The sequence below is a fragment of the Callionymus lyra genome, chromosome 2 (genome assembly GCF_982586985.1).
Source record: "Callionymus lyra chromosome 2, fCalLyr1.hap1.1, whole genome shotgun sequence".
In the NCBI taxonomy this organism is placed as follows: domain Eukaryota; kingdom Metazoa; phylum Chordata; class Actinopteri; order Syngnathiformes; family Callionymidae; genus Callionymus; species Callionymus lyra.
This window is the reverse complement of record NC_141819.1, coordinates 36,659,768-36,685,589: the sequence shown is the minus strand read 5'-3', so window position 1 is coordinate 36,685,589 and position 25,822 is coordinate 36,659,768. Positions and strand designations below refer to the sequence as shown.

Sequence of the window (25,822 nt, the reverse complement as noted above, 5' to 3'; positions counted from 1 at the left end):
GGAGCGAGGCTCAGCTCCGCCGCTTCTCCGGCTCGTTCATTCAGAATAAGCAGCCGGAGCTGAGGGCAGAACCACAGCAGGCGCAGAGACACGCCTCCGCCGCAGCCCATTGGCTGCCGGTCGGCGTGACGACAGGGCCAGCAGACACGGTAACAGGTTGTCAGACACCAAACCTACCCCCCAACCCTCCCTCCCAAGCCTCCAAAAAATATTTATCTGGGATTAGTGGTAATACCGGGATGTTGTGATCTTCGGCCACGCTGGCAGATGGAATAAAAAAGGGCAGTGGAGAGAAAATGGCAGCAAACAGCTTATTGGTAAACAGTAAACACAAACAGATCCTGGTCCACATACGATTGTTGTCATTATCACTCAAATCTGCACAGAGAAGTGAGACGATCCTGGACTGAAGGTTTTTAATGTGGCGACATGAGGAAGTGAAGCGACAACTTCTGTACAAATAAGTGACGCCAACAAAAAGATGAACACATATACATAGATTAACTTCCTTTTAAAAAGCAAACTTCCTTTGACAGTCGGAATGGGTTTCGTTTTATAGCCTCATGTTCGTTCTTTGTTGGTCTTTTTTATGGAGCCAACTTTCTAATTTGTACCTCTGCCAAGGAGGTTATGTGACTGTTTTTCCGTGTGTTTTTGAACCGAGCATGTTGGTCTCTCTCCTTACATGTCTCCTCGTCCACTAGTTGATAATAAGATAAGAGCACATTTACATTATAATTTCAGTGTGTCCTCAAAAAACAAAAAAAAAGGCTTTTTTTAAATCTCCCAATTTCCTTACCTTACTATTTATCTATCTATCTATGATTTATCGCTTCACACGTGCAAAAAATAGTAAAATACCTCACATTCTCATTTGATCATATATGTTCTTTATGTATATCAATCACATTTACATGCTTACATTTAAGATCAATTACACTTTAATTACATCTGCCAAGGAGGTCCAGTCATTTTGTTTTTCTTTTGAATAGATTTCTAGAACATGGATCGATGTATTTCCATAGAATCCTACGGGAAATACTCACTATCCAATGAATTAAATGTTGATGGTGTTCTGACATTAACATTAGCTACGTTGACTCTTTGATAAAAAATAAATGAGTGGAGGGCAGAAGTCTACTTTAGTGTAGTAATGTGTAATGTGATAAAAGGTACCTTTTTTTTTTTTGTTTGTTTTTTAATTATTATTGTTCTTTCAGAATACATTGAGAAAAAGAGAAGGGAGAAAAGGATCCAACAACCTCTTTAATAAATAACAATTAGAAGTAGTATTCAGTCATTAGTCATATTAGTCAAATGGCTGATGTGGGCACAGAACCACATGTGAATCTAAATGTGAACAGAAACTTTCTTTAGGACTTCATAGCCCAACAGTTTCATATGAATCCTTCCACGAAAGCTTCTGTCATCAGTGCCTGGTGTGTCAGAGGAGCTTCACAATTATTTCCTCTGAATGCAGAAAATAACCTCAGATCATCTGCTGCCAGACACTGACACACAACAAGAGTACAGTAAAGCATTGCTCTTAAAGATGATCTCTGTGTCAGATACAAAATAATTGTCTCAGTGTCGACAGGAGCAGGAAGACTTCCCCTTGAAGGTAGAGAGAATAGAAAGAGAGAAGACAGAGCTGGTGATGGAAGAGTGAGCACTTGTTCGTCTGCTATAAACACCAGTCAGTCTCACCTTTTAGCTGCTGGTGACTCGATGGTTCGGAGCTTGGTTTTCATACATTTATGCTATGAAGAGCTAGGAAAAGAGGTGCCAAAGTACAACTGTCAAACTTCACTTTGACCGTGGACCATTGAGACCATTCCTCTTGTTAGAGGAGGAGGTCCTGGGGCAGACCCAAGACTTACTAAGGAAAAATGAGAATTGTCTGGGATTGAGGCTGAATGATGATTAAGCATTAAATTAATTTTCCTAGATAGAGACGCGGATGGATTCCAACCATCCAAAGTGTACTCCCTGTATCTATTAGGCCATTATGAATCCAAGTAAGCATGTACACATTTTCCTCTCATATAAAACAGTGTTTCTTATTTAAATTTCATATTAGCTTTATTTATTTATTCACTGTGCAACACTTTTGCAAATATACCCTAATAGTAGACCGAGCTTACTAACCAATTTTTTTTGGATTTTTTAATAATTTACATTTCAACATAACATTTTTTAATTTTTTCCCTTCTTTTTTATTTGTATTTTTTAAACCTTCAAAACCCTAGTAAATTGGATAAATGTTTGAAAGTAATTTGCAGCTAATTCACCTTAATACATTTCAGGGGATAATGACGAATTGGTCCATTTTGTCCTTTTTTTAGGGTTTTGTCCGTCTTACTTTTTGTTTGACGGCCCCTTACAACATTAACAGAATTTATTATTGCCCTTAATGAATTGAAATTGCCTACCCCTGCCTTATAGTATCACTATTTACTATGTTTATGTAAATAAAAACTCTTAATTGCTTTTTATGTGAGTAAATAGTTTCTAATTTGATACCTCCCATACATACTTGGTATTTACATTTTAATTTATTTAAATTGAAAAAAAAGTTTTAATTAAAACTTTATCATTAACACTCGTCCCTCATGGGAGAACCAGTAGATCTGTGAGTTATTGAATATAAATCATGAACAGGTTCAAATCCAGTAGAACTTAGCCACAGCTATGCCAACGAATCAATGGGTGTCATAGTCACCGATACCAGACATGCATGTGTGTGCGGCCCCTGAAGATCATTTAATGCGGACCCTTGTCTTTGTTATTTACTGTATTCAACCTCAAAATGTGAAATACAAAATAAAAAAAAATAAACATAAGTAAAGCGAAGCTAATTCCTAAATACTGAAATGGTATTTCCTGTTTTCGATCTAGAAAAACAACCTTCTCATTTCTTTTAATACAATTTAAGTATAACAAGGAAAATGCAAGGCTTACAAAAATGACCATTAGGTTTTTATATCAGGAAGAAAAACAAAGCTGGTATTTTCCTGCAGAACAACCCAGACGGAATAGACGGATTTCCGTTGAAATAAGTAGGAACGGAATACAAATCCAGAGGAGTGAAATTCAACAGCTTTCATCCATCAGAGTTAGTGTTTCCTCTATGTTGGATGGGTAAACATGGCGGGACTTCAGGGAACCGAGAGAGCTGGACAACAATGAAGTGGCTCTGAAAAGCCCTCGTGCTGCTGGAGTGCGTCACTCTTCACCGATGGAGAGGAGACGACATCAGGACGTGTCGTAGAAAGTGGGTCACTTATGGCTATTTCCCACTAGCTCGCTTTAGCTCCACTCGCCGCGACTCTACCCAGTTATACAGAGTTTTCACAAGCAGGGTATCTTCGATCAGGTACTTTTTTTCAGTACCTGCTCTGCCATGGATACAGGTGGGTTGAACTTATACTAAAACGTGACATAGATGGACTACCGGCCCCGATAAACAAACCTGCCGTTGTTAGAGGTAATGGTATGGTTTTTAAATTAGTTTAACATTGTTGTTTTTTTTCAACTAAATACTCAGCTAATTTCAAAGTAATATTACGTATTGAAGGCAGACACATTAGGCTAGCTAGTTAGCATCAATCTTGTCTAATGTAGAACATGGAGTTAGGACATTATATGTTTGTTTGTGGGTTTTATTATGGTCATATCCAGACACACATTATAGATATTCTTTAAACTGATGTAAAGGACAGGATGAAATTAAATAACAACAAAACAACATGTTTGAAGTGCGCCATCTATTGGTGCTTCACAGGTGTTGCCGATAAAATGACAAAAGTATGATAAATACTATTGAAGATTTTGTTTTTATTTTTGGAAGTTCAATGTATTCTCATTGTCTCAATATTTGTCCTTTTTCATCAAACATTCCTGTCAAACTCTGTATTTCAACATTAGATCCAACGTTCCAGCAGCCCACATTTAATGACTTGAGGGCCCGGATTTGGCCCCCGGGTCATACAGCCCTTGTGAAGTCCAAGTATGATCGTCTAACTAGACAAGCACCTGATAGCTAACTTACCATTTTGTTCAGTATTTCGTTTACGATGATCATTTCAACAGATAACAACACCACAAAAAATGTTTAACTTTATTATTTGTCCTTTTTATGAGTATTTATTTTTCCTCAAAAGTAAAGAAATGCCCTTTTACTATATTTTGTTTTAAATATTTTTTCAAAAGTAGTTTAAGCTTCTGTTTTTTAAATGTCATGGCATCTTTTTTTATGTGATACATTTTTGCCCCCTTATATACTATATATTATTTCCAAGTAGCTCATCATCATCAGCTTTTAACTTTGTTTTAAAATGTCATCCTTTTCTTAAGGTTAATGCTTCTTTCTATCGGCTTGACGTCCCCTTACAACAGTCGCAGTGTATAACGTGGCCCCTGAGGACATTTAATTGCCCACCCCTGTTCTAAGGCATCACTTGGATTAAAGGATTATGGGAGTTCTAACATTACAAATGTATTTGTAGACAGAAAACGGCAACCATCTTGTTAAAAAAAGTTTAAGTTAAAAAAAAATCAGTAGAATCAATAGAAGAATAGAAGAGTTAGCGCCTCCTTGGTGAGGAAATCCACTTCACTAACAATTATACTCGTGATGCAAACATAGTCAGTGGCCCGGACTAAAAGCCTCAAAAGGCAATAGATGGCCCTCAGGCCGTAGGTTAGGGGAGAATGCTCTATGACGCTGGTGATCATAGACTTCCAGCGCATTCACAGCATGTCCGCGCCGTGGTTTTCAGGACATTGAAAATGACTCAACAAAGCACTGATGGAGGAAAAAGAACATGTTGTCCTGCAGACAAACAACACACCTCCTGCTCCGTAATAGCTGCGGATCATCATCTCCGGACACAAGAAGAAAAAACAAATCCCTGAGCTGAAGACAGTCATTTAAATATTGGTTTATTTAACTGTAACTCCTTTAGATGCTTCTTTAAAAAAAAAACACAGATGTGTTGAACAACTGCAGATCCGAGACGTGTAAACAGCATCAAAAAGTAGACTTGTTTGTGATGTTCTGCAGGGCGACGACTCATCTCCACCATCCATCTGCATTTGTGTTCTTTTATCCGCCGTCTTTGCCGGCGTCTCTCAAACAAGCCAGGAAACAAGTCAGACGCGGCTCGCCAGCAGGGAGCTAATTGAATCCCGAAATAACTCTTCCCGCCCTCTCCCAAACACAGAGGAGAGCGTCATTAGGTTGAAGAGGGGGAAATGAAAGAGATGATGTCCGAGCCGTGGATGGAGACACTGTCGGGTGGGTGGACGGGGGGAGCAGGGGGGAGGAAGAGGGGAGTAATTACCTTGTTTGATGGCACCAGCGGGGACATGGATACACTTTGATCACTTTTACACAATACAACACTGCCAGGGAGACGGAGAACTACAAAGGAGCGCCACGTCTGGTTCAACCACCAGGGGGAAACGACACACACACACACCTCACCTTCTGCACAGTCGGCGGATTCCTGAGCGGCGAGTGCCGACGGCAACAAACTCACTGTTGACACAGAGAGATGGCGTTTCCACATTGACAACACAGTCGTTACACGCTCACCCTACACTGCCCTGTCCAGTGGGGACGTTTGTGTCCACCAGGGGGCTCCCCTGTCCCCCCGGAAACAAACAATAATCCGACTCCCAGAAACACCCAACAGACTCATTAACTATAAATAAGAGTTATTATTAACAGTTGCTCATCAGGGGAACAGAGAATGATGCTAACACAGCAGGAAACACTGTAACAAAGTGAGTCCCAGAGCCGTCCGGAGACTCAAGCTAATTCAACGCATTGCTCATATAAATTAGGGGTGACAGCATTACGAGATTTCAAAACGTGTAGTGGTGGCTTTTAACTGCTGAGTTATAGGTTACACGCAGTTGAACTTTATTACCACTAGAGGGTTCTGTCTCCATTGAAACACCTCATGATCCCATTAAAGCAAATCCCTTCCAGTAGTAATCAGATATAGCTCTTCATTCTTGTAGCACCACTTCTAATACGTACTAAATTATAGCTTGCATAACAGATCAATCACATTATTGAATTTACCATAGTACTCGAATAATGTAAATATCTGGATAATCCTAGATGATTAAAATATAGAGTGCAAATGGAAGCGGGTAATACTGCTTTAAAATCTCAAGTTTTTCTGACAATACGGACCTTGTGTCCATAGTTAACATTTGGTTTCACAAACAATCAGTGGAATAGAATGAAGTGGAAGAAAGATGTCCCTGACTCGAAGCATGAAATGGTAGTGAAGCATGAGTGGTGTGTGTGTGGTGGACTGGCAGGAGATGACGTGATAAAGGGGATCATCTGTGTGTCGTCGTACTGAGTTGCTGTAGCAGACACTTGAACAGACGAGGCCCCAGAGTCAGTTCACGACAGTCCAGGTGAGGTTTCTTTACACCCAGTTTTATTGAGTTTTTATGGACCAGAGTTCCACTTTTATTACTGAGAAACACCCAATATGGGTGTTAAGGCTAGATTTACAGTGTTTCAGTTGATATCAAAGAAGCAAAAATAATTTGATAAACCAGTAAATTAAGTCAGACTTAAGGTTTCAGAACAGAGATGCCGTAGATGGACACACACGAGACACATCCTTTGGTTTAAGTACAGCCAGACATGTTCAAGCTACTGCTGACATGTACAAAGATGCTGATGTTTGAGTGTAACACCGCCACCTTTCGGTTGATACTAACATCACAGCTCAATAAATGTTCAGATTAAGAGTTTCATATTCGGCAAAAGTTTAAAAAAAACTTTTTTAACAAATTATTATTTTATAATAAATCTAAACTACGCTTGCAAAACATGGTTTTAAGAAAAAAAAATTACATACTAGTGCAATAATAAATGTGTGACTCAGTTCATACATTTTGATATGTATCTAGATTTAAATTAATTACATTTATTTTAAGTGTAATCTTTCTAGAATAATTATTTATTTTCATTAAACCAACAAAAACAGGATGAGATTTCTCTAAAATTGTCATTTCTTCCTCTTTTGTATACATTTGTTAACAAGCATTTTATTTTTTATTTTATTTTAGCTAATTATCTCAAACGAGTTTTACATTTTCCCCAATCATGAAGGAACTAAATGACAAGACCTAAAAAAATAATTAACCTTTTCTAAAGTGCAACTCAAAACAATAGTAATGTAATTTTTTAATGACATAAATTGTGTAGATGTATAAGGAGCATATTTTGAAAACTGTTTGTGGCATTTTACTGAGCTAAAACCAACATTTCTGCAGAGACGGGGAGCAGGTCCAGATAAAAATCTGGTGTAAGCCTTTAAGCTCTTGTGTCTCTTCTGTTTACATAACAGACTTTTCCAGCGAGGTCTTTGGAAAAAGATAAATGTAAACAGAACTCACTGAACTGACAAACACACACAACAAAAAAGCTCAAATCTCAAGCTCTAAATTTAAGAACAATAACATTCAACTGGTTCCACTGAAAGATTGACCTGAACAGGAAAAGGTTTAATCAGATGCAGACTGATTTGAAAGTCAAATCGCTGACACCAGCACTCACCACTCTGGATCCACGGGCGTGATGTCGATCCTGGGCGGGGCTCCGAAGGGCAGTGAAGTAGGTCTGGGCATGAACTCTTCGTCGGGCGTCCGCGACCTCTCTCCTTGCCGCCATGACAGGGGCGGGAGCTGCAAGTTGCCCGAGAAGCGGCGATGGCCTCGTCGCAGATCGACCCCCAGGGTGCACGACGGAGACGTGAAAGATTCACTCAGGATGCAGTCGGGCGGCTCTTTGGTGTCCTGGGGAGACACAAATGATCATTATAGTCTTAATATTAGAGACACAACACACAAACACACAACACACAAATGTATTTATAATGGCTTAAATATGGAAGTATATCAGTGACATCAGAATGCTTAATGGTTGAATTTAACAATTTACTTTATTTTAATGTTTTTAAGTTTATATATATTTTTTAATTATTTATTTGAATATTTTTTGTATTGAAAAAGTTGATTGGTTTCTATTGAATAATTGAAATTCAGTAATTTGTATAAAGAAAGCTAGATTTTTGTCTTTTTTAACGACTTAATACAAATTTGAATAATTTAAAAATGAATGATTTTTTTACACATAGTTTGATATTCTAATTAATTTAATTTAATTTGTACCCTTTTAACTTCTTAAAAAAACGTTGGTAAGATAGTGATGCTTTTCATAGCTATTTAATTAAAAACAAAATCATCCTTTAAATAAAGCTCAAATCTCTCAAATCTTTAAATAAGGAAAATGTTTAATTAAATATTTCAATATAAAAAAACTAATACATTTCCAAGTTGTAACATTTGACATTATAAATTCTTTAGTTCAGTATTCTGACGCCACTAATATACTTTCACACATGATCAACTAACCCAATGTGACCCTAAAACCAACCAGCTTTTGTTCTATTAGCACCTAAGATGGCTCCTGGCCACTGCAGAACAGATATCTACTCAAGAGGTTTATCTCTGATGTCAATAAGAGAATCTCTTGACTGAAGTGTCGTTTATATTATAACTGTGAAACCTAAAAATGTGTTTCTTTGGAAAAATAAAATATGTAATATGCATGCTCAACACAAGATGGCGCGCTAGTATATGTGATCCAGCGCTCAACTGCTTAAAAAAATAAACATATTTTATTGAATTAAAAGATGATTTCAAAACAGCACTTAATGTAAATTAAATGGCTTAAAATAGGTGTTGCAAAACAGAAATGTCATTTGTCTACATTTACAATACAAAAATAAAATGCTATTAAATTGAAAGTGTTCTTTATTCCACCAATGGGAAACCTATGGGAAAACATTTTTTCTTCTCAGAAAAAGATCTACTTTAGGATGAACACAAGTACAACACGTAATACAGAACCTATTTCACCAAAATTACATTTGTAATAACTACTTTTTAAAAGTACAAGTACACAAAAAAAACAAACCTAAAGGAAGTCACAGTGTAACAGAGTAAACATGGTTTGTTTCCCAAACAGTTAAAGAAGAAAGAAACTTCTCAGCTTTACCATCGAAATTGTAAAATGTTTAAAATGTACATCAAATAAAAACGGTATTTGACGGAACAGATTGAAGTATTTGCAGCATCTTGTCAGAAGGTTGGTTACACAACGTTAATTGACTCATTTCCATGTGATGATGACAAGTGCAAATGACAGCGTGTTCTATTGTCGCTCATCCGTGACTAACCGCATGTTAACAGGAGTGAGAGATCAGAATAATCGCTGCTCTGGAATAATAAAGCTACAAAATCAAGCAAGGAAGTCGACTTGTTAGAGAGTAAACGGAAATAGTCACATTTAAATAATTCATTTTTCTCCGTGAGATCAATAAAGTATGAGTGTGTTGAGCTCGTGCCTACATGGGTCTCTGCTGTAAATATCACCTCCCACTCAGAGTCCCACGACACTTGTTTAAAGTCTTTCTACAGGCAAGTACGACAGTAACATTGAAGATGACTTGTAGTCTGCTGTGGTCTTTATGGGACCATTATAGCAGGATTGTTGACGCCCCCTGGCGTCGAACAACAGGATAGCAGGAGCTGGAACAGACGGTCCTTTGACTGTCATGAGGTCAAAGATCATGCAGAGACGAACAATTTTTATTTTGTATTTATTGGTACTCATTACCAGTGTCATAATATGACTTATCTTGACCTTAAAGTATTTATTTAGAAATTGTATTGAGTATGTTTTGTTTGTTTAAGCGCTTTGTGACCCTGGTCTGGAAAAGCGCTCTATAAATACTAATTACTTACTTACTTACTTACTATAGGAGTATAGGGTTTTTGTTTTATGACTTTTGTTCTGCACTGTTGTCTATTTGTGTATTTATGAGAGTATTTATTGCCCCTCAAAGAGATAACAAAACATTTTGGGGGAAAAAGGGTTTTTATAACGTAAAAAAAGTTATGTAAAATACAATAAAACAATATATTTAACTTGATTTTATAGTTTGAATTCCTTAATTGTTTCTGGACGCCCCTCATAATAGCCAATGTACAATATGTGGCCCCATATGTGGACATTTAATTTCCCCCACTGATCTAGAAGAATATTCATTCATTTTCTCAACTTATTCAAGGTTACGTTGTGGAGGCAGCAGCTGGATTGAAGAAGCCCGGAGCCGCTTCATCCCTTACACATTATGAGATAGACCTAGACATTTGTGAGATGTATAAAACCTACAACGTAAAAATGTTTTTTTTTCTAATTTGTATTGTACATTGTTTCCTTGTTGATTGTATATATATATATATAAAAATTCATGGTATAAAAGCTGCCCTGTTAGGGGTACTTCATTATTTTTATTATTTACACATTCATTACAAGTTAAACTCTAAATATATTAAGGACTTTATTTTTTATTTATTCTTTCTGAGCATTTGTTTCACTCAAAATTAATTGATAAAATGAAAAAAAAAAATGGAAAAGTTTTTAAATAAAGTCCTCACAAAGCTATATTTCTTCATTGGTTATCTATTTTGGCCCCTCACATCAGTTACAATGTGGCCCCTTAAGAAATGTAATTTACCACCTCTGCTCTAACCTGTCAGCAACACAAAGGTCTGTCCTCAACTTGATGAACCTCGATTGGAACATACTTTTTTTTTATTGCTGGGAGTATTTTTTTCTGAGTTTTAATGTCAGTCGTTTACTCGACTCAATCTCCAGGCAGACCCATGTAGGAGGGGACGGGATTAAAAAAGGACAATTAAATTTGGTAGAAGAGATTGAAGGTGCAGTTTGGGTCTATTAGGAGGAGGCAGAGGAACGGTGGAGCTCCACTGATTATTAGTCTCCGGATAGGAAAGGATCAATGAGGCTCCCTGAAGATGATCCATCATGTACCAACAGGCCGGTGGACTGTGCTGAGAGTGGACTGATGTTGATGAATGAAAGCGCTCTTTAGAATGATGCGCTCTGTGCGTACCTTTTGTTTTTAATTTGAAACCCATCTTCCACTACTGTCGAAGGTTTAAATAGTTGCTTTCCACCTGCTTTGTTCCAAACCAAGCGTGTTAAATGCCATGTTCAGACATATACATGTTTAGAAAAACAAATGCATCTCTCTTTCACTCAAAATCACTGTTATTAATCACAGAAAACTGTTATTTTGAAACAACTACAGCCACAGTGGAGATTGTTTCAAAGCAGTGTTAATGTGTTTAATGCCCTTGAACATCAGCGTGAGTAGAGGAGACATGGGAGAGGTGACAGCTTTGGCTTTTAAGAAGGGTTGCCAGATCTGAATGATGGATTCCAGAGATAAATCAACACAAACCAAACCCTTGTTGTGCAAAGTGGACGGAAACCAACATGGCAACATTGATTACAGGCACATTTCCTGATAAATAAGATTGTAATGTTTTTTTCACGATACCGTTTCCATACAATAACATTGTATCGATTAAAAATAACTAAATAAATACAATTCATTTTTGGGAGCATCAGATTTTTTTCTGATCATTATTATTTAATGGTTTATATTTTAATAAAGTCTGTATAAAACAAAGTAATTCAATTTTTCATTCATTCATTCATTTTCAACTGCTTTGTCCCTTACCAGGTCGCGGCAGACTGGAGCCTATCCAAGTATCATAGGGCGAGAGGCAGGGGACACTCTGGACAGGACGCCAGTTAGTCGCAGGGCACACAAAGACAGACATCCTATCACACACACACGCTACCATGCTCCCCTTAAAATGAACATGCAGATATTAATATATAACATATAATATATATTAATTAATAATATAAATTTTAAAAAAAGTTGTTGCAATTACACTTCCAGCCTCTAGATGGCAGCACTCATTACATCCTCGCCAGCTGAAGGAAGAAGGAAATCTTGTGAGGTCACAGTGATGACTGAGGACTAGAGGATACGGTACTCCAGCAGCTTTCAAAGCTGATGTTTGGACATAATCAAGAGTCTTGTGGTCTGTATTTTCTGCAACACCAGAATCAAGTACTGTTATACAAATGTAATGTGTTATTGCATTTGTATCGTGATACGTGTATTATCGCCAGATGCTTGCAAATTCAAACCAGGTATCCAGGTAAATGTAATTTGTTGCAGAGATAAGGATTCATCTTCAATTTTCTAAATAGTGTGAAGTCTCAAAAATGGCATGATTTTCTTATTATTTAAATTGAAATGCTACCGGAGAAAATTAAATAATATTTATGGTCAAATAGAAAGCTAGCTTTCAGTTTGTTGTTTAGCTAATGCTAGCCAGCGACCCATGACAGCAGAACTAGCTCTGGCAAACTATCTCTTTTTTGTTCATCAACAAAGAAAAAATAAAGGGCAGTAAAGCAAACGGACCAACACAAACAAGACAAAAATAACTGCAGCGAACCAGTGCTAGCTAATATCAACTAACAAACAAACAGTGTGTATTTCTTTCATTTGATTTCAGATGAATTCGATTCAAAAGATAAATCCTGAAGTAATTCTCCTCTTCCTCTGCTGGCAAACAGCTCAATGTGTAATATAAGCTTAATTTGGTTTGCTATGAAAACCAAAGAGAGCCCATCCGAGTAAATAAAAGCAGCAAATAAAGACAATAATAGAGGACAGCGGAGCTGCAGGCAGAAACCTACTTCACAAGGATATTTCACCAGCAGGAGAAGTTTGAGACGTCATGTTGTATAAGTACAAGTTAACACACTGCTGCCAGGGAGATAAGAAGAGGGCAAAAGTTGAAAGAAATCAGCGTCAAAGGAAAGAGAAGAAGGACCAACAGGATGAAGTTATATTAAACAAAAGGCAATTGATTCAAGACAGCTTAAGAGCTTTCAAACTGCGTCATTTGTCTACCTTCGGCAAAATAACTTCATAGATATTTTCTTTAAAATTGTGAAGTATTTCAACCCTTCGAGGACCGAGTTGAAGGACTTTGGATAATTAGATGTTTTTCGTAATATAAAAAGCGTATCTTCAAATGTGTCTTGTGTTCTGCCTTCAGAAACACTGAACAACAAGACAGTCTTCAGTGTTTTCACCACTGATTCATACGTTTGGAATTTCGTCTACTCATCATAAGTGGACTTGAAACAGTTTTTTAAAGTCAGCTGGTTGGTCAAATGAAATTGAGAACGTTCAGTTAAAGGTTTCATAATTGACTCTTAAATCATAAACCCTTTCCTGTTTGTGTGAAGTGTTTGATCTGATTTGGTGTAAACACATTTATTTTGTACTGACAGACTCTATCTAGGATGTTTTAAACTTCAATGTATGCATTTAATGACAAATTTTTCTATAAATAATCTAGGAAAATTCATTGTTTACAACATTCACAATATATAAGACATTTGACCCTTGTTTTTAACTGAAAATGTGTTTTACATTCTTATATCGGAGACTGTCGCATGAAATAAGGACCAAAATGGCTCCCTGGCCACACTTTGGACATGCCTTACCTCAGGCATAAATCTCATAAAATCGTATTTTTATTCTTTTTATTGTAACACAGATGTAAATTTGTATTTTAATTAGTCTTCACCACCCCGTAACGAACATAATACACATGTACACATACGTTTCGTGCCCGGTGGCACTTGAAGTGCGTGTTGGCAATGATCTGGTAAAACAAAACGTGCAACAATATGACCCGAAGTTTTTTCAACTGGAATCGACTGTATCCTCTTGTTCTCAGTCATCGCCAGAGTTCATTGTTCCTTAAGCTGCAGAGGCAATAATGACTGCTTCCTTCTAGCAGATGGAAGTTTAATTTGAACACAAAAATGAACCGTAAATATTAGTTGTTATTATATATAATTAGGAAAGTAATTTATATTTTTGTATTTCTATTATATCTTTGTAGTTCCTACGTTTGAATCTATACACACACACACTGTTGCATATCAATAGGACGTCATGAAGAATGAATTGCTATACTTAAGTGTGTATCATGTATTGAAAATGTCTCTTTAATAACAGTAAAAAAAAAAAAGGAAAACTTTGCGCTTTACACCGTGGGGTGACCAGGTTAAGATCAAAAGTTCTGACAACCAGATTATCCTTGAGTCTTAGTGTCTGGGCAAAGGAATGTCTTTATGAGCTGTTTGAGACGTGTATGTATGTATAGTGGTGCGTGTTCATATCGTGTCAAGTGCTTGAGTCCATCAGTCCATTAGCTCATTATGAGCCCCGGCCCTGTGACCCTCATTGTGATCCACACAGCACTTATTACAAAGACTGACATCCTCATTATAGCTGCACTTTCAACCATCATACCCGATGGAAGTGACAACACACACTCTGTGCAGGAGTCACTCATCAGGCTGAGATGATTTGATAATCTGTCCTCGACGTCTCGTCGGGGAACGAATTGATGGCAGAATAAACATGGGCCGTATGTCAGCTCCCACAGGTCTCTCTGAAGAGCTCCAGCAAGATGTCGCGCCGACACCTCAAAGGACCTACTTGAGTTGAAATCACACTCTACTACGATCTTCAGCAGGAAGTGAATTTGAATGAACAGTTTCTGCCTGTTGTCTGCACACCTCAGAGAAAACTATTCTGTCGGGAACAACTGACTCACCATCATGAGACTCAAATACTCGATGACAACAAGGTACAGACTCACTTAAGCAGAAGGTTAGGACCACCTGTCTGTTAGTTTGAGTGACGTTCAAACTGCAGTTTAGTCCCACTATGACTTGCTCATCACCATCAACTACAGTCATACACAGTTTTTCTTTGTACTTGTTGTGTTTAACGGGTCTCTCAACTTTCTGAAGATTGTAGTTTTTTCTTTTCTGTTTTTAATCAGACAACCACAATAAACTTCAGAGAAATACTCTCTCACCTTTCTCAACTTATCAATTTGCTTGGCTTACTATAGATCAAATGATCAATAATGATACTATGCTATAGATTCTACAACACCGACTCTGTTAATCCTTATGTGATATTATCCTTTGTTTGAGAGAAAATTAGAAATAGATTTTCTATCGTAGCGTGACCCATGGGAAACTTTTCTTTCTCTGTGAATTTGTCCAGTTCACCAATTTTTGAAAGTTCATAGTTTCATACTTTTTTGTATGGAAAATAGAAAAAGATTTACGACGTTTAAGACGTTTAAGACGTTTTATGTAAATAATTGTATTAGGTTAGTTGTGTGAAATAGAATCAGACCTTAATAAAATGATTGCCACCATTCGATATATAACCAGACACAGAAATGATTATTATCTGGTTTAACATTTAAATTATGCATTAAAGTTCAACGTCAGATTTAGTCTAATCTTTCGGCTACATACTGCAGTAAACTTCCCATTGTCACTCTTTGTTTTGATGCATAGACGGTTGTGAGTAACTGGTTTCTGGTGTTACTGGACTGGACGTTTTTTCCACTGTACTTAAAGACCTGTTTACAGTGTTCTTGTAAACCTACTGGCTTTTTATTGGGCAAAATCAAATGTGTTGAGTTTAAGGGGTTACATTCCGAAAACCCCCTGCATTAAATGAAATCCGTGAAGTCGTGAACAACATTTATCTAACAGAAAGTATTTGAACTGGCAAATTCAACATTTCATATGAGGTGTCATCCCTCTCAATAACCTTCTCCGAAGCTGTGACCTAAACAGCTCCCAAAATGCTTTGCCGCCCATCCAATCCACCACAGGTGTCCATCACTTTTAACACGGCAACATAGCGTGCACACTTGCAACAAAATTACATTTTTCTCATTTCATTTGGTTGCCGTCAAGGGGGAAAAGTTTGAGCATAGTTTTTACTTTAACCACAATAAGTCTCGTTTTTTTTTTATGGTGATATTTTATAAACTATTAGCTTATTGTTGTCATTGACCTGAATATAAGTTGCGTCTCATCAATATTTCCATGCTAAAATAAAGGTTTATTGACGACAATTCTTAACATTCCAGCAGCTCCACTTCAAACACAAACTCACTTGAAGCTTCTAGTATCAGCATCACATCATCTGCAAAAAAGCTAAGATTTTGGTCCTCCATTAAAAAGAACCTCCTTACACTGGTTGTCCCATCTGTTGCCTTCCAGAGTCGTGACTACAATGTGTGAACATGAATTACCGTGATCATCAGGAGGGGATGGAAAAAAAGGCCTCTGGAAAGAGTAAACAAAGCTGACATGTCCCTTGTTATTTCTAACAGCATCCTTGCTGCTCCAGGTCGTTACCGTTCTGACACAAGGACAACCAGGAGCAAACGTATCGAGCCGAGAACGCAACACCTGCTTCCGAGCATAGAAGCTGTTGGAAAGCAACAGGGAGGACGATAGGGTCTCGAGGGGGGCGGGCGGTGGGAACGAGCAGCTGGGTAGAGGAAGAAAAATGAGTTTAGGATACAAAGAGAGGGAGGAGAACAGTGAAAGAGACTGATTAGTATCATATGAACTAAGACATAGAGCGGAGAAACACTGGCAGCCACACACAGGCGTGTTTTTAGATACTGCGCTTTTTTCCTACGTGGAACAAAGACGCCCACACACGCCGGAACCGGCACTCTGAAGACGCTTCTGCGGATGCGACTGATGGATAAATAGCGTGCATGAATTTAAGACACTTCCACTGGCAAACATTTGAATGTGTAAGAATTGAAGCAGAGACTAGAAAAAAAAACACCTGATCACACACCGAAGAGACTTGTATTCAAGGACGAGGCTCTATTCAAATTCTGTTGCATGAATCGTGACACAAGTATGCATTTGTCAAGGAATTTAAAGGTGTTTTATACAGTAGAGTCAAATACTTGGAATAATTGCCACCAATGTTCAGAAGAGTTTATGCATGTATGTATGAGGTGAGAGTTCAGGAGAATCAATAACGTTTAATATTTTGATGAAATTTAGTATTTTATCACATGGTATACAAAACAACAACACTTTTCCGGGTTCTGAAAAGTAGAAAAAACTGAATTTGACGGTATGATAGTTAGAAAAATATGCAGAGCTAACGTATCTGCTAAATTGCTGGGTGTATTTGTAATATGATATGTATCACGATACAGGGACAACTCAATTATATATTGGGATACTGTAGTAACTAGGATATATTTTTAGTATTGTCTGAGTACTTGACTCTGGTGTTGCAGAATTTTACAGACCACATGACTCTTGATGAAGTCGTAACTGATTTGTTTTGAAACCAAAATATGCTTCAAAAGCTGCATGAGTCAACTGTATCCTCTCGTCCTCAGCCATCAGATTTATCTCATGGGATTTTGTGGTTCCTTTAACTTTCTAGCGGCCAGAAGTTTAATGACAACTCAAAATTTATAAATTTCATGAATATTAGCATGTCAATTGAAAATATATTTAATTCGAATTATTAAAAAAAATTGCAACATGTATCGATATTTTCATAAAACCCTTACTGCTAAAAGGAGAAGTTTGTCTGAGATACTTTTGGAGTTTTCGCAGATGTTGCACCTATTTCAGTTGATCAAGATATAGTTTAACTAGTGACTAAGTGAAGTTGTGCTTTTTGTAACCAGTAGTACATCTTCTACACATTCTATTGCACCAACATGGTTATTGTTACATGTTTTGCAAAGCATGGATAATTTCCTGTAATTTTCCTTTAATGTGAATGAGAGGTAAAATCAACATGTCTTCTGATTTATTCTCCTCGTCTGGTGACATATTAAGAAAGCTTCAGAAAGAAAAAAGAATAGCAAGCCAACAAACGTGGCATCAGAAGCCCCTTCTCTCATCACACCCACAGCTGAGGAATACAAGTTTCCCTGAACCAGTGAGACAAGGTCCATTCCTTCAAAAACACACTTCAAGTCTGGGGCCAAAACAATATTCATGTTGATTCAAGAGACGATAACTGGCTCTTCACGTACCCCCGTCACACACATAAACGCAATTAAATTAAAATATATATACATTTAAATCAATCTTTAACTGCATTTATGCTTTTCATTATCTTTTAAAAGATGACTTACACTGGATTGCAATCATCTGTAAATAGAAATGTGATCTTTAGCACATGTATGTCTTTAGCATGTGATTTCTAGCATGTTGTCCAACTTCCTGCTTAACATGCCCTACAGAGGTTTTATTTATTAACCATTGTGTCAGTCTAATGTGCACAAAGTCATTTCATGTTGAATAATTAGATTCTTTGCACATATAAAATCATTCTCTGAAGGAAAAAGAAAGAGAATATTAAATTAAAACTTATCTGGAGTGACAGATAACCATTTTCGTCAGCACCTGCCACGACTGTTTTACAATTCTTTTATTCAGGATGAGATATCGTGCACCTTCTCAATATGTTGTGTGTAATAAATTCAGCTCGTCGACGAGCCTGGCACATAAACACCAGGCACGAGACGCTGCAGGCTGTTTTTGATTCAGGATTGTTTATACGAGCCGTGCGTACGATGTGATGAGACGATGAGAGACAAAAACAGCTCCGTATACGCATTAAAATATCCAACGTTGTTACACTGCCTGTTAGGGAATTGTGCATTTATGGGACAATTAAATCAAGATGTCCAAATGTTTGCCAAAGAGATATTGGATTGTGTCTTGGCCTTTTTTTCCATTTTACTCCGTTTTAAATGTTTTTTCCATGAGGGAAATGATCTTTTGGCGTTGCTTCCTGTAAGACTAATGAGTCATTCATGTTTATTAGTGTTTTTGTCAGAAATGAACTGGAATAAAACGTGACGTGGTCTCGAAAAGCGCTATATAAATAAATATTACTTACTTACTTACTTACTTACTTACAATATTTGTTTATAAAGTGGATGGAGAAAAACGTTTCTGTCTTGATTTGTTCATAATTCCAGAGTGATGGAAAGGTTCACTAGCAAGAGTTGGAGCTTATTACAATGAAATAATGATTCTGTTGACCTCCAGCCACAATGTATCACTAGACAGAGTCATTTTGTTTTGGAATTCAATTTAAAGGTGACTCGTGCTGTTTTGACCAAAACGTTCTGGAAATTTGGAAAGAACAGTTTATGTATTAACTCATCTAATGTTGCCAGTAATGTCAAGAGACTAGCATATATGTTAACCTGGTGAGCTCAGAGAGAACATTACATTTCTTTAAAGAATATTAAAATATATATATATGGATCTAGTGGCCACACTGAGGGTCATTACTACTAGTGGGAATTCTTGGTCATTGCACACACAGAATTGGAGACAAGATGGCAGGAATTTAAGCTAAAAAGTTTGACAGAAGCTCTTGAAAGGCAAAAGTCTTTGACACAATTTAACCTTTTTTTTTTAAAAAACCAGTGCATGTTAAGTGCATTCTTAAGTTACATATGTCATTAAATATGACAGGGAACATGTTCAAAGACCTCATTCATCCAAGAGGCTTCTTCAGTTACAAATAGCTGGTGTTAGGAGCCACTTTACATCTTACTAAAGTGAGAAAGAGAACAATTCATGTAATGTATTTTGCATTTTGCCCAAATCCAAATTTAAAGCAGACCAATAACAGTTAATAGGAAAAGAAAGTGATGAAACAATATTTCACAGGTTCTGATATAGAAACAGTTTAAATTTTTAGGGAAATGGAAAAAAAAACACTTTAACTAAAATAACCCTAGTTATAAACTGAAATGTTTAATTTTTTTAAACACAGATATTTAAATATAATTGAAAAGAAAACATCTGATCAAAAGTCACATCAACAGATGGCTATGAAAAAAGCATCTAGGCAAGTTTAGATTGAAATAGTGATATCCCCATGTTTACTGAGAACCTCAAAACATACAGTTTTAATACTGCAATGGTAACTTAAATCAATATACTATCAATCAAGTTTAAAAAATAAAAGAACGTTTTTTTTATTCTAAACCTGATGTATTTTAGAATAATGAAGCGTATGCAGTACATTTTTAGAATGGCAGGCTCAGCTGGCGGTCAATCTGTGAGGAAGAACAGAAGACGACAAGTTCCTCAAGACAACAGACGGAGAAGTGCAAGAGGTCACAGCTCTTCTCGTCCCGCTGTGGAGGATGACAGGAGCGACTCCTGCGCAGCATCCAAAACTGACCACGGCAGGAAAGACAATGGACAGACAAAGAGTGTTGTGCTGAAGAAATAAAAAAACAAAAGATGGACGGGAGGAGAATGGAGAGAGGGATGTCAGGAGGAGAGAGAGAAAGACAGTGAAGGAGACACACTGTTGCTTCCACTGGCTCGGAATCAACTCTCGGTTTCCAAGAACTCTAATTGGAGACGGAACAGCTGTTCAGTTCGACCCGACGTTCCGAACATACACAAGCTCAACCGTCGAGGGAGGAGGAGAGAGGGAACGGGAGGAGAGTTTAGAAGAGCAGGAGCAGGATGGCAGCCAAAATAGGTAAGAAAAAACTGACAGTGAAAAGTGGAGAATCATATTTACACAACAGAAACCCATCACTGGCAGTTCAACTCAAGGAAGCATTACTGAACGCAGCAAAGGACAGACAGAAATAAGAAAATATCAAATCTAAAAGATTCAGTATAATTATGTCATGTCGTATAAATAATTGTATCTAATTTTTATATTGTTTCATGTTATTTTCACCTCCAAATTATTTTTCCGAGGGATTAGAATAACTAATAAAAATTACTAACAAAACAAGAAAAGTTAAAGTAGTTGGTGAAGTAGTAAAGATCCTTCTTATATTAATTACAATAGAGCAGTTCTGATTATGATTACAACACATTATTTTTGGAGGCTCAATATATCTTTGTCATCTTTTTACCGTTATTGGAAGCCGCTGTACAATTGTTTACATCCTAGGGCTCGGTGGTATGACAGCATTTTCATATCACGGTAATTTATTTTTAATTATATCGGTTTCACAGTATTTTTAATGCAAGAGTATTCTTACACACATTTTCTTCTGATAAGAAAATAAATACTGCAGTTGCTTTGCTTGTAATTGCACATGTTACATGTATAATGACATAAATCATGTTTCTTTCACGTCCAGACACGGGTAAAACATGAACCGTTCAAAGTACAGTGGCAGTAAATTAAAGTCTGCTTATGCTAGGTGTATCACCGTACAGGGTCAACGATACCATATATTGCGATACTGTGGGAACAAGGATTTGTTGTATTGTCCAAGTACTTGACTCTGGTGTTGCAGAATTTACAGACCACAGGACTCTTGATGAAGTCAAAACTGATTTAATTTGTTTTATGTCCAAACATCACCTTAAAAGCTCCTGGAATGGACTGTATCCTCTTGTCCTCAGTTACACAAGATTGCTACTCTAGCCGCGTAGCTTGCAATTACTACTGCCATTAATAGCCAGAAGTTTATCGCAAAACAATAACTACCAAACAGCTTATTATTTGCATTAATTTTATTTTGTATTTTTTTAATACACTTATTAATGAAATAGAAACCATGAAGGAGTACGATAAAATAACAAGATTATCAACAACAACAAAAATTAACAGTAGTAAAATATATAAATGGATACAGTATGTTGAAAATGTATACCTTATTGTGGAAATATTGCAATATTTAAACATATCAATATTTTCATACAGCCCTAATCTTCAGATAATCTGGAGCCATCTCTCCATCAAGCTTTTCAATATATGCAAACCCATGACCCAGAAGCGTTCTGCTCAGCATGGTGATGAGTTCATTAGGTCTGCGGGTCGTTGAAACGTGATTTAGCGAGTCAGTCCAGACTCTTCAATTAACCACAGAGAAGTGTCTACACCTCACAGAGTTCACCAAAACGCTCAAACACCAGGAGGTTTCAGGTCGACTCCAGCTCTCTCTGAACACACTTGTAGTGGTCTAATCCCAGGCTAATCTCCACACTCAAAACATCCTTGTACGTTGACCTCCGTGAGTCATCAACGGCAGAGAGAAGCAACAGCACTTTCAGTTTAACAAAGTGATGACAAAACGTTGTGTTGCTACGAAATATCCTGCCTGGAAAAACACCAGAATAGATAACCACAGCTCTTTTTCACTGACCACAAGATTGCTGTACTTAGCCTCGACTGGGTCAGATAACGGGCTTTTAGGAAGAGTGAGGCGGCGATTTGGTGGAGTTCATAAAAGCGGTCGGTAAAATGTTTTAGCGGGAAAATTGGAGGCTATTTTCAAATAACTCAAAAGGTACACATTGCTGGAGCACACATGGAGACTGGCGAGTGCACGCCCACATCACCTTCCAGCTCTGAAATGTTAGAGTGTTCCCACCGACGCCCACAACCTCTGGAAACTCAATTTGCAAGTTTTCTCCAGCATGTGAGCTCGGAGTCAAAATGCTGCTTCTCATCATGATGAACAAAATCATTCTCGACAGCTACTGTGAGCCGACAGCCAAGGCTGCTGTGTTTTTGTCACATATGCGTTCCCACTTTAGTGTCTCAGGAGAGTAGAGAAGTTTCATGACTGAAGTACAGGCTGAAGTTTGAAGGGATAGTTTATACAAAATCAAAAATTCACTCATTTTCGTCGACTAATATGATTTTCAGACTAATACGTTCCTTTTTAGGGTTATAGACAGAAGCGTATGTTCATTTTAATGTAGTGACTGAAGTTCAGTTGTCTCCGTCTTCATCTTCGTCCAAAAAGACACTCAAAAACATCCGAATACTTCCATACTGCTCATCTGTATTTCCATCTTGTATTGAAGCCTCGATATGAAGAATTGTTATGGATTTTGGCCCCATGTGTGATCGAGTTTGACACCCCAGATCAAAAGAAACAGACATTTAACATGTGTCAAAAATTAGAATTAAATCTGATTTACCATCTCAACACTGCAGAAAACTGACCAGAAACTGACCAGTCTGGACTATTGTTACAGTTTATTTTCATGTCTTAACAAGAAGGAGCTGTCTCACCTGCAGTTAGTACAAAACTCTGCAGCGAGAATTCTGACCTGCTCTAGTAGAAGAACTCACATTTCTCCGATCCTTAAAACTCTTCACTGGCTTCCAGTTTCTTTCAGGATCAACTTTTAAATTCTGGTTCTTACTTTCAGATGGTCAACCTACTCCTTACATCACTGATCTGATCCAGACTTACACCCCAGCTCAGGCTCTGAGGTCTGTGGATCAGAATCTACTGATGGTTCCTGAACACGGTTCCGGACCAGAGGAGAGAAATCCTTCCAGGCTGTTGCTCCTAAGCTTTGGAACGATCTTCCTCTCCCTCTGTGTTTGATGATCTACTGACTCCTTCAAGAAACATCTTGAGACATTCTTATGTGTGCAGGCTTTTCCCTGATTTTCTGGAACTCCTGTGTTTCTCTTATGTTGTCTTGATCTTTTAAAGTATATATTTTAACTGTGTATTGTTTTTGATTGTTAAAGCGCTTTGTGACCCTGGTCTAGAAAGATCTTTACTTTAGTTACTTAGTTTACTTACTTGTACGACGTTAAATCTACTGTTGTTAAAGGAGGAGATCAGAAATTGTATTTCCATTTTTTCATGCAAGTACTACAGTATCAGAGACATTTGGCACAAACTTTTGCCAACAGCTCCTTCTTGGCATCGACAGGACTTACACAATTAAGTGAGTGGGACGAGCAGCACCTGACTGACGAAAATAACTCCACTTTAAACAGCCTGTATATAATCTGCACCTGTATGGGAGGGAAGATAAAAAAGCGCTGCTGGAAGACGTGTGGAGAAGCCTTGCGTGGAGGTAGAAGCTGTCAAAACAGAGACAACATGACACGCAAGAGGGATGAACAAAGTCTAGAATTCTGCTGCTGCTGAGTGGAACCATCAGTCCATGTGTTCTGAGGACACTTGATTGCTGCGTAATTACTCATCATCGCCTCATCACGAGAGACTTCTGGCCACTGCTGCTGTCATTACCACAACATGATTAAACCCAGGGATGCTGAATGAAGACCATTTCAACTGACCACACAAGTTTATCTTCAGGACAAGCGCACATGTCAAGACAAAATGTATTCATGTGTATTCAACTCTGACAAATTATTTTATGATACTTTTCACTAACTGCACCGTCCTCCTCCTAGTCCTGGAATCACTGTCTCATGATTGGTAAGTAAAGTTAAGGTTATTTGTAAAGATCTTTCTAGACCAGGGTCACAAAGTGCTTTAAAAATCACAAACAATGCACAGTTAAAATATATACTTTAAAGTGTCAAGACACATGAGACATACACAGGAGTCCCAGAAAATCAGGGGAAAGCCTGAACAAATAAAAATGTCTTTAGATGTTTCTTGAAGGAGTCAGTAGATCATCAAACACAGAGGGAGAGGAAGATCATTCCAAAGCTTAGGACAGTGGTTCTTAACCTTGTTGGAGGTACCGAACCACACCAGTTTCATATGCGCGTCCACCGAACCCCTCTTAGTGTTCCTTTAGTTTTGCCGGTGCGAGACTAGAGTCGCGCAACTTGGCGTTGCAAATCATGCAGACAGGACGCTGACTACCATCACGTTCCGTGATACATGTGAATCCATGTTGTACGTATTCGTCCGACCACTTTCTTATTTTGCCCGACATGGTTAGTATGGATTCAAATACGAACAAGGAAATCACATGACGTACTACAGTCACACTTTGACTACTGAGCGTACTAGATTCCCCTCAGCACTGATTGGCCAAGCAGTGTAGCGTGTCATCACGAATTTACACGATAATTCTGGTGTGTCCGGACCTTGGCGGCGGGGGATCTGCCGAACCCCTGAGACCGACTCACCGAACCCCTAGGGTTCGATCGAACCCAGGTTAAGAACCGCTGGCTTAGGAGCAACAGTCTGGAAGGAAAACATTTAATCACAGAATTGGATTGATTTCTTCCAACAAAAATAACTGTTCAAATTTGTAATGAATTCTTTATCAATCGCCGTCTGTTGTTTATTTTAGTTAGTAAAAGATTTCTTTCTTACTTTGTTGGGCGACACTGTCAGAACGCTGCGGCTCTTCCTCATCTTTCTCCTCTCTGTCCAACCACAGCTTCACACCTGAAAAAAAAAACATCAAATAAAAGTTATCACTGGCATCACAGGAAAGATCAAAACCACAAGTCCAGAAATCATCTGACGGTGCGTCATCCCAAGAGCTTGGATTTGAGGAGTGAGACACTAGAATGTGGTTTATTTAACTCAGTTGGACATTTCAAGTTTTCAGATACGAGGAAGAGAGGAGGGATGCTCCTCTGCAGTGTACTAAATATACTTCTCCAGGAGATAGTACACAGTTCAAACGTGGATGCAGACAGGGACGCTCGCCCTCCTCACTCCTGTTTGATATTTGTATTGATATTTAATATACGTTACTGAGTCAACAACTACAACTCTACACTTTCAACTCAAGTCAAGTCATGTCCAAATAGATTGGTGGAGAGAGTGTAGAACACAAATCCGTAATCACACTAACATGTTTTGGGGGATGGAAAGATTCAGTCATGCCCTTACCGAGAATTTTAAAACAAGCCATAGAAACAATATTGCATTTGAGCCTACAGGAATGTAATCCAACTTTACCTGACCCAAAACTAATCCTCAGTACTTTCATTTCTGTTTTCTATAGTGGAAAACAAATCCACAGTGTCCTTAAAACTCTTGACAACAGCATTAATCTTCTAGAAAGAAAGTATATCAAGGTCAGAGCTCCATTATTGATTCAATGTAACATACAAGTGTTCAACGAAGAGAACTACTCACATAAACCTTGTGTCTCAAAATCAAAGGTTTTTAGAAATCGACGGCATCTACATTGTTAAATGATATGAATGTGCCATTAAGTGTTGAGTGACAGACG

At 37.7% G+C, this 25,822-nt stretch overlaps 1 protein-coding gene across 1 annotated transcript in view; it reads right to left on the bottom strand.

The window, feature by feature from the left end:
- Positions 1-25,822, bottom strand: part of pde4ba (phosphodiesterase 4B, cAMP-specific a) — a 162,329-nt gene that overhangs the window by 113,549 nt on the left and 22,958 nt on the right. The window contains exons 2-3 of the mRNA XM_087784941.1: positions 24,949-25,023; positions 7,595-7,833 (exon numbers count right to left, since the gene is read on the bottom strand). Of these exons, the coding sequence (XP_087641067.1) occupies positions 7,595-7,833; positions 24,949-24,990 (281 nt within the window). The 5' untranslated portion in view covers positions 24,991-25,023. The remainder of the gene's footprint in view (positions 1-7,594; positions 7,834-24,948; positions 25,024-25,822) is intronic.